Raw genomic sequence first — 15,201 nt, 5'->3', positions numbered from 1 at the left:
TAAGTCGATAAGCATCTTCATAAGTGTGTGCGGAGAAAGACCCCTCTACCGCTAATTTAATAAGCTAGTTTCAATAATGTCCTACACAGGCGCAGTTAGACGAAAAAGTGGACGTCATACGTACTCCTCGGTGACCTATGACCTATGACGTCAGCTTAGGCTTCCCTTTGTTGTGACAAGTGCCATCCTAATTGTTATTTTTAAAGCCGATAGATGACACTCGCTTGAAACACGTACACGCTGATTTTTTCAAATTAAGTTTAGCAAGAAAAAATAGTGCGCGCCGAAATACAACCAATACTAACTTTTTAAAACTATTACTTCGGAAAAATATGGTTTGTATACAGGGTGTTTCAAAAGGTTATGCAAAAATTTGAAGGAGTTGTAGGGGGTGAGTTGAGAAGTATGCCTTTCCCCCCCCCCCCCCATTTCCTACGATGAGTGTAAAGAACGCCAGAGAGCTTCAAAGTGTGGCCTACTAGCCCCTGGAAGTAGACTGCAACAAGCGCAAAACCAACAGCAGGGAAACGCGAACATAAGGGTTTGGTTTCGTGTGATAGGTAAAAAAGGACTTGGTAAACAAATCGAGATAACCAGCGTAAATAAGTAAACGTAAACAGTATTTAAAGTCCCCGCTGCTTGGTTTTGCGCTTGTTGCAGCCTACTTCCAGGGGCTAGCAGGCCACACTTTGAAGCTCTCTGGCGCTCTTTTCACTTATCGTAGTAAAATGGGGAAAAAACAGGCATACTTCTCAACTCACCCCCTACAACTTCTTCCAATTTTTGAATAACCTTTTGAAAAACCCTGTATAAGGCCGAAGCAAAATTCCCATATAATATACGGCAGCAGATACGTCCTATCAGAAAATTATAATATTTATCTTACGAGATAAGTACACGAGAAACGTACATATTTCAAGCGATTAACATCATCAGTATTGGAAGATGAAAACTTTTATCGTTAGAGATTGGTTATATACTTTTGGTCTAACTCGAAAAGGACGTAGTTTAAAAATGATTAAAAAAATATTTCTAGACACACTTATGTAAAACAATAATTATAAACTAATGTCAAACTCCATAACAACCGGAAACTCTAAACGAACAAAATACATGCCCTATAAGATAGAATGATAAAGAGCGCCATCTAGCCAATTTATATCCCGGCTCAATCCTTTATTTCATGATTAATGCATTTCTTGGCCGCCGTAATTAAAACAGGGAGTTTACGCGTCCTCGCGGCAACGACGAAGGAAGGCGCTTGAAAAATGGCCAATGCCAAAACTGCAGCGCCCGCTACACAGAATTATCTTCCTAATCCCAAGATTTCTACGTTGTAAGCCTAAATATTTTCGCGAAGAAATATCAAGAGAAGCTTTTGAAAGTTCTCTTTTCAATTCGCGCGCAAATAGGCTAACGGGGGAAATGCGGGATTCTTAGGATACAAGAACGTATTTAGCTTACTGAGACCGTACGAGTTTACATTCCTGGCCCACTAGAGTGATGGACTACGTCTAAGCTCCTTTGTTTAATGACAAGGCTTAGAGTGAAATTTATTTCGTAAAACATTGATACGCGTCTTTTAGATTGAAAATAAATATATTAATTTACGAATTTCAACTGATTTTGTAGTAGTAGAGGTATTTTTCTAAGAATTAAAAGTAATGCACTGGAAACATTTTGTGGATCGATAGTTAACGACAAACACCTGTCTCCTGATTGGATCGAGTTAACGACAAACACCTGTCTCCTGATTGGATCGAGTTAACGACAAACACCTGTCTCCTGATTTCATAGAGTTAATGACAAACCCCTATATCCTGATTGGCTAAACTAATTACGTAAAACGCAGAAAGGCCCCGCTCATCATAGCTCCAGATGGTAGAAAAATTAATGAAGTATTTCGATTTTCACGATGGAAATGAATACATTAACCGTATTTATCGCTGTTTGTAAACGGGTTCTTAGTAACCTAAATACGTTCTTGGGAGATAAAAAAAAAGAAGCGCTCGGAATTTAACGATTCTCTGTTTTTAAATTATTTGTTCGTGTCTGTGTAACGCGGTGAACGGCTCATTTTTCGCGGCTGTTTTATTTTGGAATTGACGTGTAGACTATCTGGCCGGGCTATTCATCTTTCTTTTAGAAGGCCCGAGTCATTTATAATCGACTGCGAAACTCAAATTGGGCCGCCGGGAATGCCGACCGAGATCCCACTTTTTTTAAAAAGAAAATGTTCTTCTAAATTGGCTTAACTACAATCAAAGGCGAAAGGCGAAAATCAGGGGAAGGTTAAGTACTTTTAAAGGGTCGCAATTTCTATGTGTTCAGACTAACGACGTAAGTAGTCACATTTCTGCTAGTAGTCGACAGTGTTCCCCAAATAACGATAGTTTGATAAATAGTGGTAAATAACGGTATTTCGGTCAATAATGGTTAATAATGGTATTTCGTTCAATAATGATTAATAACGGTATTTCGGTCAATAATAGTTAATAACGGTATTTCGTTCAATAATGGTTAATGACGTTATTTGGGTCAATAATGGTTAATAATGTTATTTCGGTCAATAATGGTTAATAATGGTATTTCGGTCAATAATGGTTAATAATGGTATTTCGGTCAATAATGGTTATTAATGGTATTTCGGTCAATAATGGTTATTAATGGTATTTCGGTTTATAATGGTATTTCGGTTTATAACGGTATTTCGGTCAATTATGGTATTTCGGTTTATAACGGTATTTCGGTCAATTATGGTAAATAACAGTATGTCGGTCAATAATGGTTAATAACGGTATTTCGGTCAATAATGGTTAATAATGTTATTTCGGTCAGTAATGGCAAATAACGGCATTTTGGTCAATAAAGGTAAATTTAGCAATAAATAATGCTATTTTGGTAAATGATGGTAAATAACGGTCTCTTGGAAAATAACAGTAAATATAGCAGTAAATAACGGTATCTCGGTAAATAACCGTAAAGCATGATATTTTCGGTAAGTGAGTGATGGTAAATAACGGTATTTTAGTAAACAATAGTAAATAATGGTATTTTGGTAAATGACTGTAAATAACGATCTCATGGTAAATAATAGTTAATAACGGTATTTTTGTACATGATGGTAATGAGCTATTTCAGGCGGCAGGCCAAGTTGCCATGGTGACAGACGGGATTCAAAAGACGCTGGTATTTCTTCTTTGGAGTTTCAGAAGAGGTCGCTGGCGTCGCTGAGAAGAAATGAAAGCCAAGCTTTAAAAATGGGTCACAAAGCACCCGCTGAACATGTTTAAAGCGGTTTGGGCGTTGGAGCTTCCCTTTCAAATGGGGAATATGCGTCAAAGCAAGTTCACCAAAAACACAAAACTTCAAACCTTTTTAACATTATTTAGTTATTTACCAGTCTGTCATGACACTCTGAATCAGTGGTATAAGTCGTCTTAAATTTAAATTAGTAAATAATAAATGCTCATTTATTTTACCATTATGAACCTTGTTTACCATTTTCTCCATTTTATATTATAACTTTCATTAACCATTATTTACCATATTTATCACTTTCTCCATTTTATATCATAACGTTAATTAACCATTATTTACCACTACCTAACATATTTATCTACTTTCTCCATTTTATGCTAGAACTTAAATTAACCATTATTTAGCACTATATAACTTATTTATCTACTTTGTCAATTTTATGCTATAGCTTTGATTAACCATTATTTAGCACTATCTAACATATTTATCTACTTTCTCAATATTATGCTATAACTTTAACTAACCATTATTTACCACTATCTATTATATTTACCATATTCTCCATTTTATACGAACGTTAATTAATCATTATCTATCATTTGGGAACACTGGAAGTCGAGTTCCTTTTCAGATTTATCCGTCCGTTGCTATACATGCCACATGAAGATACAAACGTATAAATCTTATTTTGTATTTTGTTCGTTTCGTTTCGAAAATTGGAAAATGCTGGCTTGGCATGTTGCCACCAAATCTTTATAAGTTTCTTACGTTCCGTCCTATAACCATAAGTAACGTAATATCTATACTTAAAGGTGACACTTTGAACTCTCAAAACGCCAATGCTTTTATGATAGTCTGTGATAAGTTATTACGTGACTTAGGGATGACTGGAGTTGCTACTGATCTTTGTAACCAGGTCCCAGAAATTGCCTCCAGCCGTTTTGACGAATCCGCCAAGGCTAAACTGAAAGTGTAAAAATAACCCTTACTTTGGCAAAATAATGATGATTTATGAATTACTATTAAAATTTACTCTTACCCCATCGTTTCTGAAGATAGTTCTTGTGCAATTGGCGACTTCAATTCAGTAATTTGCTAATAAAAAGAGACGGAAGTGACGTAAGCGTTCGTTTTCGCAATAATCTATAATTTGCCGAAATCGTTGAGTGTCATACTTATGAGTATTATGTTACTTACGCTATAGCCTTTTCTCGCCTCTTTCACTTTTTTATTTGAGAAAGAGCGAAAAAGGGTCCCTTATTACTTTTCTTTCGGTCATTCTGACACTGAAATTGAACGTCTTTTTCAGATTTTTCGGAGATGAACCGCCCTTATTACGTCAGTTTCTGAAAAAGTTGGGCTATGAGGTGATGATTTAAAGCTTTCATTTATTTACTTTTTATTTCTTTCTCACTCTTGCTTTTTTCCCTTATTGTTGATATTTCGCCGGAAACGAATCCCCTTTTTATCTAATATTTAATAAATAGTAAAAGCATGATTGCCGGCTGATTTTCTCCACCAACACGGAGAGAGAGAGGCCGCGATTAAAGAAAGTATCGGCTCGACGTCAAGTAGCTCTTTTTCCAACAGATGTCGCTATCGTCGTAATCAAAACAAGATAGTTAAGCTACATTTTGATTGGATCGTTTGTAAATTGGCTAATAACATAAATTACAGCTATTATAAACAAAAACTTTTATGGGATATATAAAGCCCACTAAATAGATTAAAGGTTGTCTAACTATAATATTCTACAGTGACTCTCTGACGACGTTATCATTTGACTATTTTGTATTTTAGCTTCCTTTGCCATTAAATAGATGGCACCACGCTCTCCAGTAAAGTCGCTTTTTTTCGAAGAATCAGATAGATTCATAGCCATCTCTAATAACAGCGGCCTTTTCATAATACAGGTGGCAATGATAGAGCCGACAGTTGCTTTTTAAACCGAAGTGTCTTCCCCCCTTACGGGATGAAAGGGGGTAGGCAGAAGGGGGAATATTATGCGAGAAAAGGCGAAGGAGCGTGGTCTTTATTCCGGGGAATCACGTGGCGAACAGGGAGAGAGTCACTTATTCTCTGTTCACTCGAATATATTCTTGGTAAAAACAATAAAAGTTATTTTCTTAAAGCACCTTTCGGCTCTATAATTGCCACCTGTATTATGATAAGGCCCTTGTTATTAGAGATGGCACTCAATCTATTCGATTCTTCGAAAAAACGACTTTACTGGAGGGCGTGGTGCCATCTTGGATGAATAATAAAAGCTAACGCTTAGCTTGGGAGCGTCCATTAATTACGTGAGGTGATTTTGACGATTTTTCAACCCCCCCTCCCCCCTTGGTGAGATGTCGTGAGATTTGGCTAAACCCCCTCCCTCCCCCCCCTAATATCACGTGAGATTTTCAAAATTCGTATTTTTAGTGTAAATACGTTAGTATGTGTTTGATAGCGTTAAATTTATTTAAAAAAAACAATTTGCTTTATTATTTATATTTAAGACTAGTTTAATAAGACTAGTATAGACAGAACGTTGTCTGGAAACGGTCTATTCACAAAACATGTAAATACGCCACCGTCGTGTATTCCGTTTTATGAACAAATTCAAGGCAGTTGCAAAATAAAGTGAAGTAAAGTAGAACTCCTTAAATTGCAAATAACAAGGTGCACAATGCACATGTGTTCAAGGTATTTTAACAGAATAAGATTGTTTGAACGTGTTTTTTCGGTAAAGAGAATAACTATAAAGGTTTTATTATTATATTTTCCCATCATAGCCTACGTAGAACCTTAGAATTAGTTAGAATTAAAATGGGTTTTATATAATGGTATATTAGTATTACCTAAACAAACTATTATATTTTGTGTGGTAGTGTACCCTACTACATCAGAAAAATATGGGGTGTTTGAGGAAAGCAATAGTTTTAGTTTCACTTTCGATTTTAAGAGTTTCGATCTTAAACGTTAATTCAGGATTATTAAGCTTAATTCTTAACTATATGCACTATCACTGTTATGTTAAATTAATGAAGTAATAAAAAATACAGAAAAGAAAAAGAACTTACATTTTTAATTTCGACTGAGTCAAATGAGTGATTTCTAACGGTATAATCAGGTTTCGTTAAAGAGAATAGAACCTCCAACGCGTTCTTTATGGAAGACCCCATCAATTTCCATTTTCCCTTCACAATCAGCGATTATCAGCGCCGCAGGTGTGGAAAGCCATGGGAGGCAGCGGACAATATTGGAATTTATAACTTACGGTTATTACTACGTTGGTAGCCGCCGGACTTAGAAAGGAAAAATTCGTAATTGGAATCTTGGACAATACTACAACAGACGCATTTATATTTATTATGTATGTTCTTCTTTAATTTTCTCTGTAGTTGACTTTATTTATACGGCGTTTTTTTCGTGGAACACCGATCGGATAGTCGACAAAGTGATGGTTTATGTGCACCCTATCTACGGTGGGTCCCAATGCACTGCATCGGCGTAGTTACGCCACTGCGCAAAGGTGTTATTGTGTAGCATTTAGCCATATTTTAGTTGAGAAACATGTTTTACTTATAAATTTAGCCCAGTTTGCTCTCAATTTTACGCTGTTTCTTGCGGAAAAAAAATTACGTGATATTTTCCGAAACCCCCCCTCTCCCCTACGTGAGATTGGGTGAGATTCAGCAGGACCCCCTCCCTCCCCTAAACGCCTCACGTAATTAATGGACGCCCCCAAGCGTTAGCTTTTATTATTAATCCAAGGTGCCATCTATTAATGGCAAAGGAAGTTAAAGTTCAAAACAGCGAAAAAATAACGTCATCAGAGTCTCAGAGAACCATTGTAGAGTATTATAATTAGACAACGTATACTCTACTTAGTGGACTTTAGCCTAAATTATGTATTGTTAAAAATTACTATAATTTAAGCTATTGTCAAATTTACAAACGAGCCAATCAACGAGAGGGGTACTTTAATGTCCCGCCTTTTTGGTCAAAATGTACCTTAAGTTCTTAACTATCTTGTTTTGATTTCGACGCTAGCGCCATCTGTTGAAAGAAGAGATACTTCCCGGCGAGCCGAGATTTGCTTTAAAGGTTTTAGTTATAAAATTTTATTTCGATAAAAATCATCCATTAATATTTAATATTATCTCCCACAGAACTTTAATTCGACCATTTTTGAATTGTAAATTTTTCCATTCCGTTAGAAGAAAATGTTTTCCGTTGAAGTTTCTTTTTTTTTTATAAAGATAAACCTGGTCGTCAGATGGCGCCTTATTCCGAAAGTGCGCTTTTCTCCTTTTGATTCTTTAACTCAAGAGGGCTTTGCATTATTCATTTTTTGGGGGAAGGAAACATCAATATATTTTTTTTACCTTCTCTTTTGGCAGAAATACGCTTCCAACTTCGAGAACGAAAAAATCGGAATAACCGAACTGCCTTATTTGACGGAAGACAAGTTACAGAAGATCGGAATTCCGATGGGTCCTCGCACTCGAATTCTCGAAGAAACGCAACATTCTTTCCGTCAAGATCAGTATAAAATCTACATCGTCTAGGCTTTTTTCCTTTTTATATATGTTCTTTCTTATATTTTATAAAGTTTTTTTGTTTGTTTGTACGTTCTTTTAAAATTTCGTTTTTCTTTCTTTTCGAGAAAGGAAGACTAAACAGAGGTATTTTTTAATATGTAGATATGTAAAATTCAAATAAAAACTTATTTTTATGTATATATCGTATTTTGATAAAGTGACAAACGAGTGGTGTACATTTTGGGATCAAAACCGTATTCAAATTTCCCGGGTTAATGCAGTGTTGGCGCTGTAAACGTATTTTAATTTAATTTACAGCGGAACTTGAATTTTTCTTTATTATTAATTACGCTTAAGCTATTTTATTTGTTTTAAACGTAATTTTTCATTACTAATATTAATATTTGTAACTATGTATAAAATGAAGTACAGATGGCGCTATGGTGTAAAGAATCTTAAAATTTTGGTTTCGGTCATATGTGCCGCTTGTAAGAACCTTGGGTTTCGGTAGATTTAGCCCAAGGTTCCTACAAGCGCTCGAACGCACTATTGGATTTAGCCGATGTAATAATTGTAAAACTTAATTAGTGTCCTAGAAGATACCAATTATAGATTGAACGAAGAACTATAACCATTGATAAGTTGAAATTTAGATTAATTAAAGTGGGTTTAAATATTTTTCATTCCATAAGCCAATTTGATCAATTGATCTGCTTTTCTACCGCGTGCATCGGTTTCCGTATAAGCTGTTTTGCCAGGCACTGAAAACCAAATACCAACACCAAAAAGTTATCAGACATTTTCAGGAGAAAAATCTTATGCCTGAAAATTAGAGATAAATTTTAGTTTGTTGGAATAGTGGCGTTAAATGTGGTAGTTATTTTATGATAATAAATTTTTTTGATAACTCTTAAATCAAGCTGATCCTATAGGGACTTGGCAGCCGTACCTTTGGCTATGATCGCCATGTTGTTATGCTTTTTTTTTAATTTGAAAAAGCATGGGTGACGTATTATCTACGTCATGCGGCCTAGTTCCCATTGGGAAAAAAACTTTGACTTAAACCAAATATATGGCTGCGTTCAGTAACTCCAAAAAAGCTCCGGTTTTGACGTCACATTGCCCGTCCGTTGAGCCAAAGAATATATTTTGGTTGAGCAACGAAGTCATCAGTTGTAAAAGCAGGTTTTTCCGTTGCTCAACGGTCACGTGACGTCGCAGCACGGAGGAAGGCTAGCTGCAGACGCCGCGCCGCCACAAACGATATTTTTCACAATTTACAACAAGCGTAAAAAGTGTTGAACAAGATCCTACGTCACGTTAACAACGGTCTCGACGAAAATAATTTTCAGATACTTCGTTGAGAGTTATTGAACGCAGCTTATATTAAAAATTACAGTTTTAACCAGTTTTGCGTCAAATACGAAAACTATTGTAGATTAATTAATTATTGTACGGCCCATAAAATGTCTTGATATTATCGATGTGTGCTAAAGTTTTCTAATTTCCTGTATGAAGTATTTTGGAATTTGTTGGTAATTTGTCTTTTCAGTAGAGGCCAACTAATTATCTGCTAGATTTTCGTCTGAAAAGCAGGAGCGTTCTGATATATCGTCTGCTTAGCAGATAATTTATTGTCTCCTACAGTCTTTTAACTCTCGATGTCTATCAACAAAGATCCTATCAGAAAAAAAAACATTAAATTTGTTGAACGTTTACTTCATTTAAAGCAAGTGGCGGCACTATCATTGCCACCTGTATTATGAAAAGACCCCCGTTCTATCAGATTCTTCGAAAAACACGACTTTACTGGAGAGCGTACTGCCATCTATTTATGGCAAATGAAGCTAAAATTAAAAATAGCCAAATGATAACGTCGTCAGAAAGCTATTGTAGAGTATTATAATTAGACAACTCTCACTCTATTTAGTGGACTAAACTAAGTTATAAATCCCATGCAAAATATTGTTTATAATTGACAAACGATCCAATCACTTTAAAGCAATTGTCGGCTTGATGTGAAGTAGCTCTTTTTTCAATAGATGTCGCTAGTGCCGAAATCAAAAGGTGGTACTTATAGGTACCCCTCACGTATAAGTTGTCTAACTATAATACTCTACAATGGCTTTCTGAGGACGTTATCAGTGTGAGAAATAAGGCACTATCACAGGCCAATAGCCAGTTTAAAAATTAAATGCTTGGGGTGTTAGTGGCCCTGGTGAACACTTAATTAATTCAAAGTTTTTTCCCTTCAAGATTTTAGTTTTTTAACAAAATACTATATTACTCCCTAAAATTCTTTGTTCTATGCTGTGTGCTTGCCCTTGTGCCGAGCCTTGTGCACACTCTATTTGACCATAAGTTATGAAAGCCTGATTTCGAAGGTTAAAAATGGTAAGTGGCGAGTGGCCAGTGGAAAGTGGCCAGTTTCTTAGTTAAACTACCTAGGCTCTACTGGCCACAGGTCCATTTAAAATTTTTTTTCCTTTTTCAACCTGGACGTTATCATTTGGCTATTTTTAATTTTAGCTTCCTTGGAGATGGCAGCACGGTCTCTAGTAAAGTCGCGATTTTCGATGAATCTGATAGATTCATGGCCATCTCTAATAACAGGGGTCTTTTCATAACAGAGGTGGCAATGATAGAGCCGCCAATTGCTTTAAAGGCAGGTGCGTACAGGATGGAGGGGGTGGCGGGGGTGCTCTGCGCCCGCAAATGAAAAATGAATACTCGTGCATCCCCAACCCGACTGACCCAAAACAAAATCGATTGCTCAACAACCGAAAGATAGGATATAAAATATTTGTATATTAATCAAAATGGAGAATCACCTTTTTACTGTAGTTATGAAAAAGTTGACTTTCGCGCGTTTCACTGCACCAAACGTTGAAATATTGAAAAAAAATTAAAAAACATTCGGCAATTTATTGCGAAATGTTATAAAACAACAACAATTACACGCTTTATATAACAATATTTAAATAAAATAAAATATCATAAACTAAGGTTATGACATATTCCGACTATCTAAATCAATGGTACAAGAAAAATGTTTCTTCCACGCTCGAGTGACGCACCAATCCATCAAAAAACGCTAAATATGCGACGGTCTTTCAATTTAAAATATACTGAACCAGCCAATCAAAAGGGTTTCAACCATAGATATAAGAAATGTATATAAAGGTCTAGATAAATTTCGGGGCGTCTAAGCCTAACATAAAATACGGAATTGACACCTAGCAGACACCGAGGAAGGCACGTGACCAAGAGCGCGAGATCTCTTAGCATTTTAGTACTAACTAGCTACCTTTCCGCAGGCCGTAGTCTTTCGACACCATCTGTTGGTGACTTTTAGTATAATTTTTAAGCAGGAGACAATGACTCTCGCGACGATAGCACGTGCTTTCTTACCGATAGATAGCGCCTTATAAGGATAGCCTGCAGAAATTACGCGTTTCTGCTAGCTGTCACCTCCGTATTCACTCCCTTTGAAATATTTTATCTAGACCTTTATATACATTTCCTATATCTATGGTTTCAACGGATCAAAGATAGCGGATATAGCATTGCCTTGGCATTTTGGGGCTACACCAGGATACACGAAAAAGAGAAAAGTGATTGGACGATACTAAAACAACGGTAAAACGTCGATAGGACTCAGTTCCAGATTACTATATCATAGTCATGTATCCGGCTATATTAAAAAACTATTTGGAAATAAAATAAACTAGCATTGCAACCGTTTTCGATAGCTAGTTTTAACCATTGAGTTGGGAATATTAATCTAGAGGTCCAATCAAAATGTCGGATTTCAGTATTTCGCGAAACAAGTTTTTAAAAAATAAGAATACTGCCGTCTCCTCTAAAATGACGAGAAAACTTTATCATTCTACCCGTGGCGCCGTCTATCTCTCAATGGTTTTCCGGCAAAAAGATATTTTGTTTTAAAATAATGGATGGCGCCACGGGTCATATGATAACGTTTTCTCGTCATTTTAGAGGAGACGGCACATTCGTAATTTTCAAAAACTTGTTTCGCGGGGAGCAGATTTGATTGTATCTCTAGATTAATATTCCCAACTTAATGGTTTTAACATAACATCGGTTACCTGTATTGTTCTATTTAAAATGTATTTAAATATTTTAAATAAAATATTCTGATTTCAACGAAATCGAAATTCATAATTTAAAAAAATAACAAAATTTCGGTATATTTTGTAATTTCATGAGTGGAAATTTAAAATGTCGATTTTTAGTATCAAAATAATTTGAGCGTCCAGTTTAAAGGGCCACAGAATCATTTGAAAAATCCGATACCTTCAGAAAATGTAACTTTTTTTAAGCCTTATTTCCAATATTCAAACTATTATCTGCTCCTTTAATGAACTTACAAAAGTTGGCAAACCACAATAATGATGCGATGATGGTACATCAACCAACTAAGATTAAAGGAAATTAATGTAAGTAAATGATATTATAATCTTGCGGACCTTGGGGAATTATGGATGACCTCTTGACACCAAAACGTATCGTGGTAAGTAGGTAAGATAACAATACACAGTGGTTAAAAAACGCGTAAGTGAAACTTGTAAGTTAAACAGTCTGCGCGCAATAAAGCTACGTCTCCCATCCTCGACGTTCCAGAGCGGGCTTAACCTGCCCAATATTTTTCCCATAAAATATTTCAACTTTCTGAATAGCACGAAATTAGCGCTTAAACGAATTAATCACTTAAGAAACGCGTACAATCTAATTAGGGGGAGTTTCGCTATTCAAGGTATCTTGAGATATCCGAAATCTAGAACCCGTTAATAATATCATAAAATGCAATCAAGTATTTGAAGGCACTCAACCGTTAAAAAAAATTATTTTATCCGGATAATAAGCACCCACGGCGGTTATCGGTAACAGAAGTACATAAATGTGTCCCTTACGATAGAAGTATCCATCGAGAAGGCTAAAGTCATTCCCTTTCGGGTAATTTCTTTTTTAAAAGCTATTTGCTTTAAAGCCATTATCTTATCCATAGGTAAAATAACTTCGTACGTAGTCTAGATTATCTTTGTTCGTATATAGATAGGAAACTTCAATGGGGCAAACTGAATCTCACGAGATTGCCCTGACATCTAGTGACTGCGCCAGTTGGCTGTGTTCTCAAGAGTGTAGAACGTATTGAGAAATTTGAGGTCGGAGTTTTGGGAATAAACGTATTTTGCAAGGTAAATGTTTTCAAATATACCACAAATAGCGTTTAAAACAAACTTGATATCTTTACTGAATGCTATTTCTTTAGTGCTATTTTTAAAATTTGCTTTCAAGAAAAAGTACTTTTAATACATATAGCTCGCTTAAGCCTTTGCAATTGGGATTTCGTTACACCAAGGTTCCAGTACGTACTTCGAGTAGTGAGAACTTCAACAAATAATATTATTCGGGTGCCGCCACCAGATGTCGGCCAAAATTCTGGCGTCACTTCTACAACATGAAGTTCCCTATCTATATACGAAAAGTCGCTCGATGACTTAGGCCTAAGGTGGTGCCTTGGGTATTAGCCTAGCTGATTATTATTATTTATTTTATCTATGATCTTATCTTATATTTACTTCGCAAAAGTAAATTTGAAAAATCATGTTTCAAGCAGAATATGAAAATGGTATACTTCTCTCGAAGATTGATGTGATATACTTCTGTTGTTACATAATCCTTCACATTTCATTTATTGCGATAAAAAGTAATATCTAGATAAATTGACGAGATCTTTTGAAAATTCTCGAAGTCACTTATCCCTAGCACAGGTTTTTATGAATGAAAAGGAACTATTACGAGTCGTACAAGAAAAAGTGAAGGCAAGTGAAATTCGAGTGAATCCATTTAAAGTTAATTATTGAAAATGGTTCTATTTCGTCTGGCATTGTACGATCACTTAAGATAAATTATGACTAACCATTGTGGAATGTTAATTAATATTAGTCGTAGCTAGCGTTAACTTTTTAAAGAAATGACGGATACTTAAAGGATAATCCATCAGAAAATATTATTATTAACCATAAGTAAACTTACTAAACCTAAGTATGACATTTGTAGCCTACTCGGAAGCTGGTGTTTTAAATAATAAATTTTACGTTTCGATTTGGTAATTCGCATTATTTTACCAAAGTAAGGGTTATTATACAAGTCACGGAGGCGATTACGAATTAGCCACTGGATGGCGCTGTTTAGAAATTTTTGTGACGTCACTGTGAGGAAAGAATGTTGTAAAAAATTTACCCAATATTTGCAGAATTGTTTAGTCGCTAGTATAATTTCTATAATAGTTCCTTATGCATGCCTTAAATTTGAGACACCAATAACAAGAAATATTTATTATGAATTTATTATATTGAGAAGCTGTGAACTCTATGGATAATACTTTGATTAAATCTGCGCACATAGCTCGCTTCGCTTTAGTATTGGGTCAATATAAATTTTCGATAATATATGCGTAAAATTTTGAGACTTTTTTAATTCCAAAAACAAGAAATCTTTATTATGAATATATTATAGTTTGATGTTGAAAAGCTGTAAATTCCATGGATACTACTCTGATTAAATCTCCGCATATAGCTCGCTTCGCTTCAGTATTGGGTCCATATACATTTTCTATAATACAGGGTGTCCACTAAAAAACGATCCAGGGCGAATATCTCAGAAACCGTTTTATCTAGGAATTTAAAATTTTTATGTTAAGTAGCACGTGCAGGGGGCCAAAGAAGAATGATATCCTCGATGACCTTGAACCATGTCTTCAAGGTCATCCAAAAACTATCTCGAGAACCGTAAGTGTTAGAAAGTTGGTTTCAATTAGAAAAGTGTTCCCCGTCACGTTTTATGCCTACATAGCGTGAACATGATCGGATTCGACCAATAGTAAGTCGAGCAATTTTTTACCAAAATCACAAAGGTCGTAAAAGGGAAAATTGCCAGACAGCGCTAATAACTCCAAAAGAAGTCGTGCTACATTATCGAAATTTGCTAGACAATCGCATCATGGTAGGAGATTTTAATATTTGGAAAATTGAATGACCTTGAACCATTGTCTTCAAGGTCATAATAAAATTATCTCGAGAACCATTACGTTTAGAGCAAAAATTCCAATTAGAAAGTTGTTCTTCGTCACATTTTATGTATTAATAACTTTAAATTATACTTTATAATTGGAATTTTTCGAGGTGTAAGTCACTCTCGGATGACCTGCACACCGAGTTCGCGTACTTAGTACTGTTAAAGGTACGGATTTTAAAGAGTTAACGAACTCTTATTAGCAAAGACAGAGGTACGACAGTGTACACCGAGTTCGTGGAGTGACCTTGATAGCGCTGTCTTGCAATTTTCCCTTTTACGACCTTTGTGATTTTGGTACCAATTTTCTCGA

General features: G+C 35.5%; 1 protein-coding gene across 1 annotated transcript in view; it reads left to right on the top strand.

The window, feature by feature from the left end:
* The window catches only part of LOC149942734 (uncharacterized), a 100,284-nt gene extending 92,410 nt beyond the window's left edge, over nucleotides 1-7,874 (top strand). The window contains exons 15-16 of the mRNA XM_090177264.1: nucleotides 4,571-4,628; nucleotides 7,650-7,874. Coding sequence (XP_090033390.1) covers nucleotides 4,571-4,628; nucleotides 7,650-7,817 — 226 coding nt within the window. The 3' untranslated portion in view covers nucleotides 7,818-7,874. The remainder of the gene's footprint in view (nucleotides 1-4,570; nucleotides 4,629-7,649) is intronic.
* The last annotated feature ends 7,327 nt before the right edge of the window (nucleotides 7,875-15,201 follow it).

The sequence above is a fragment of the Leiobunum rupestre genome, chromosome 6 (assembly GCF_980474605.1).
Source record: "Leiobunum rupestre chromosome 6, qqLeiRupe1.1.hap1, whole genome shotgun sequence".
NCBI classification, from domain to species: Eukaryota; Metazoa; Arthropoda; class Arachnida; order Opiliones; family Sclerosomatidae; genus Leiobunum; species Leiobunum rupestre.
Note: the sequence above shows the minus strand (reverse complement) of the source record. Positions and strands in the feature narration are given on the sequence as shown.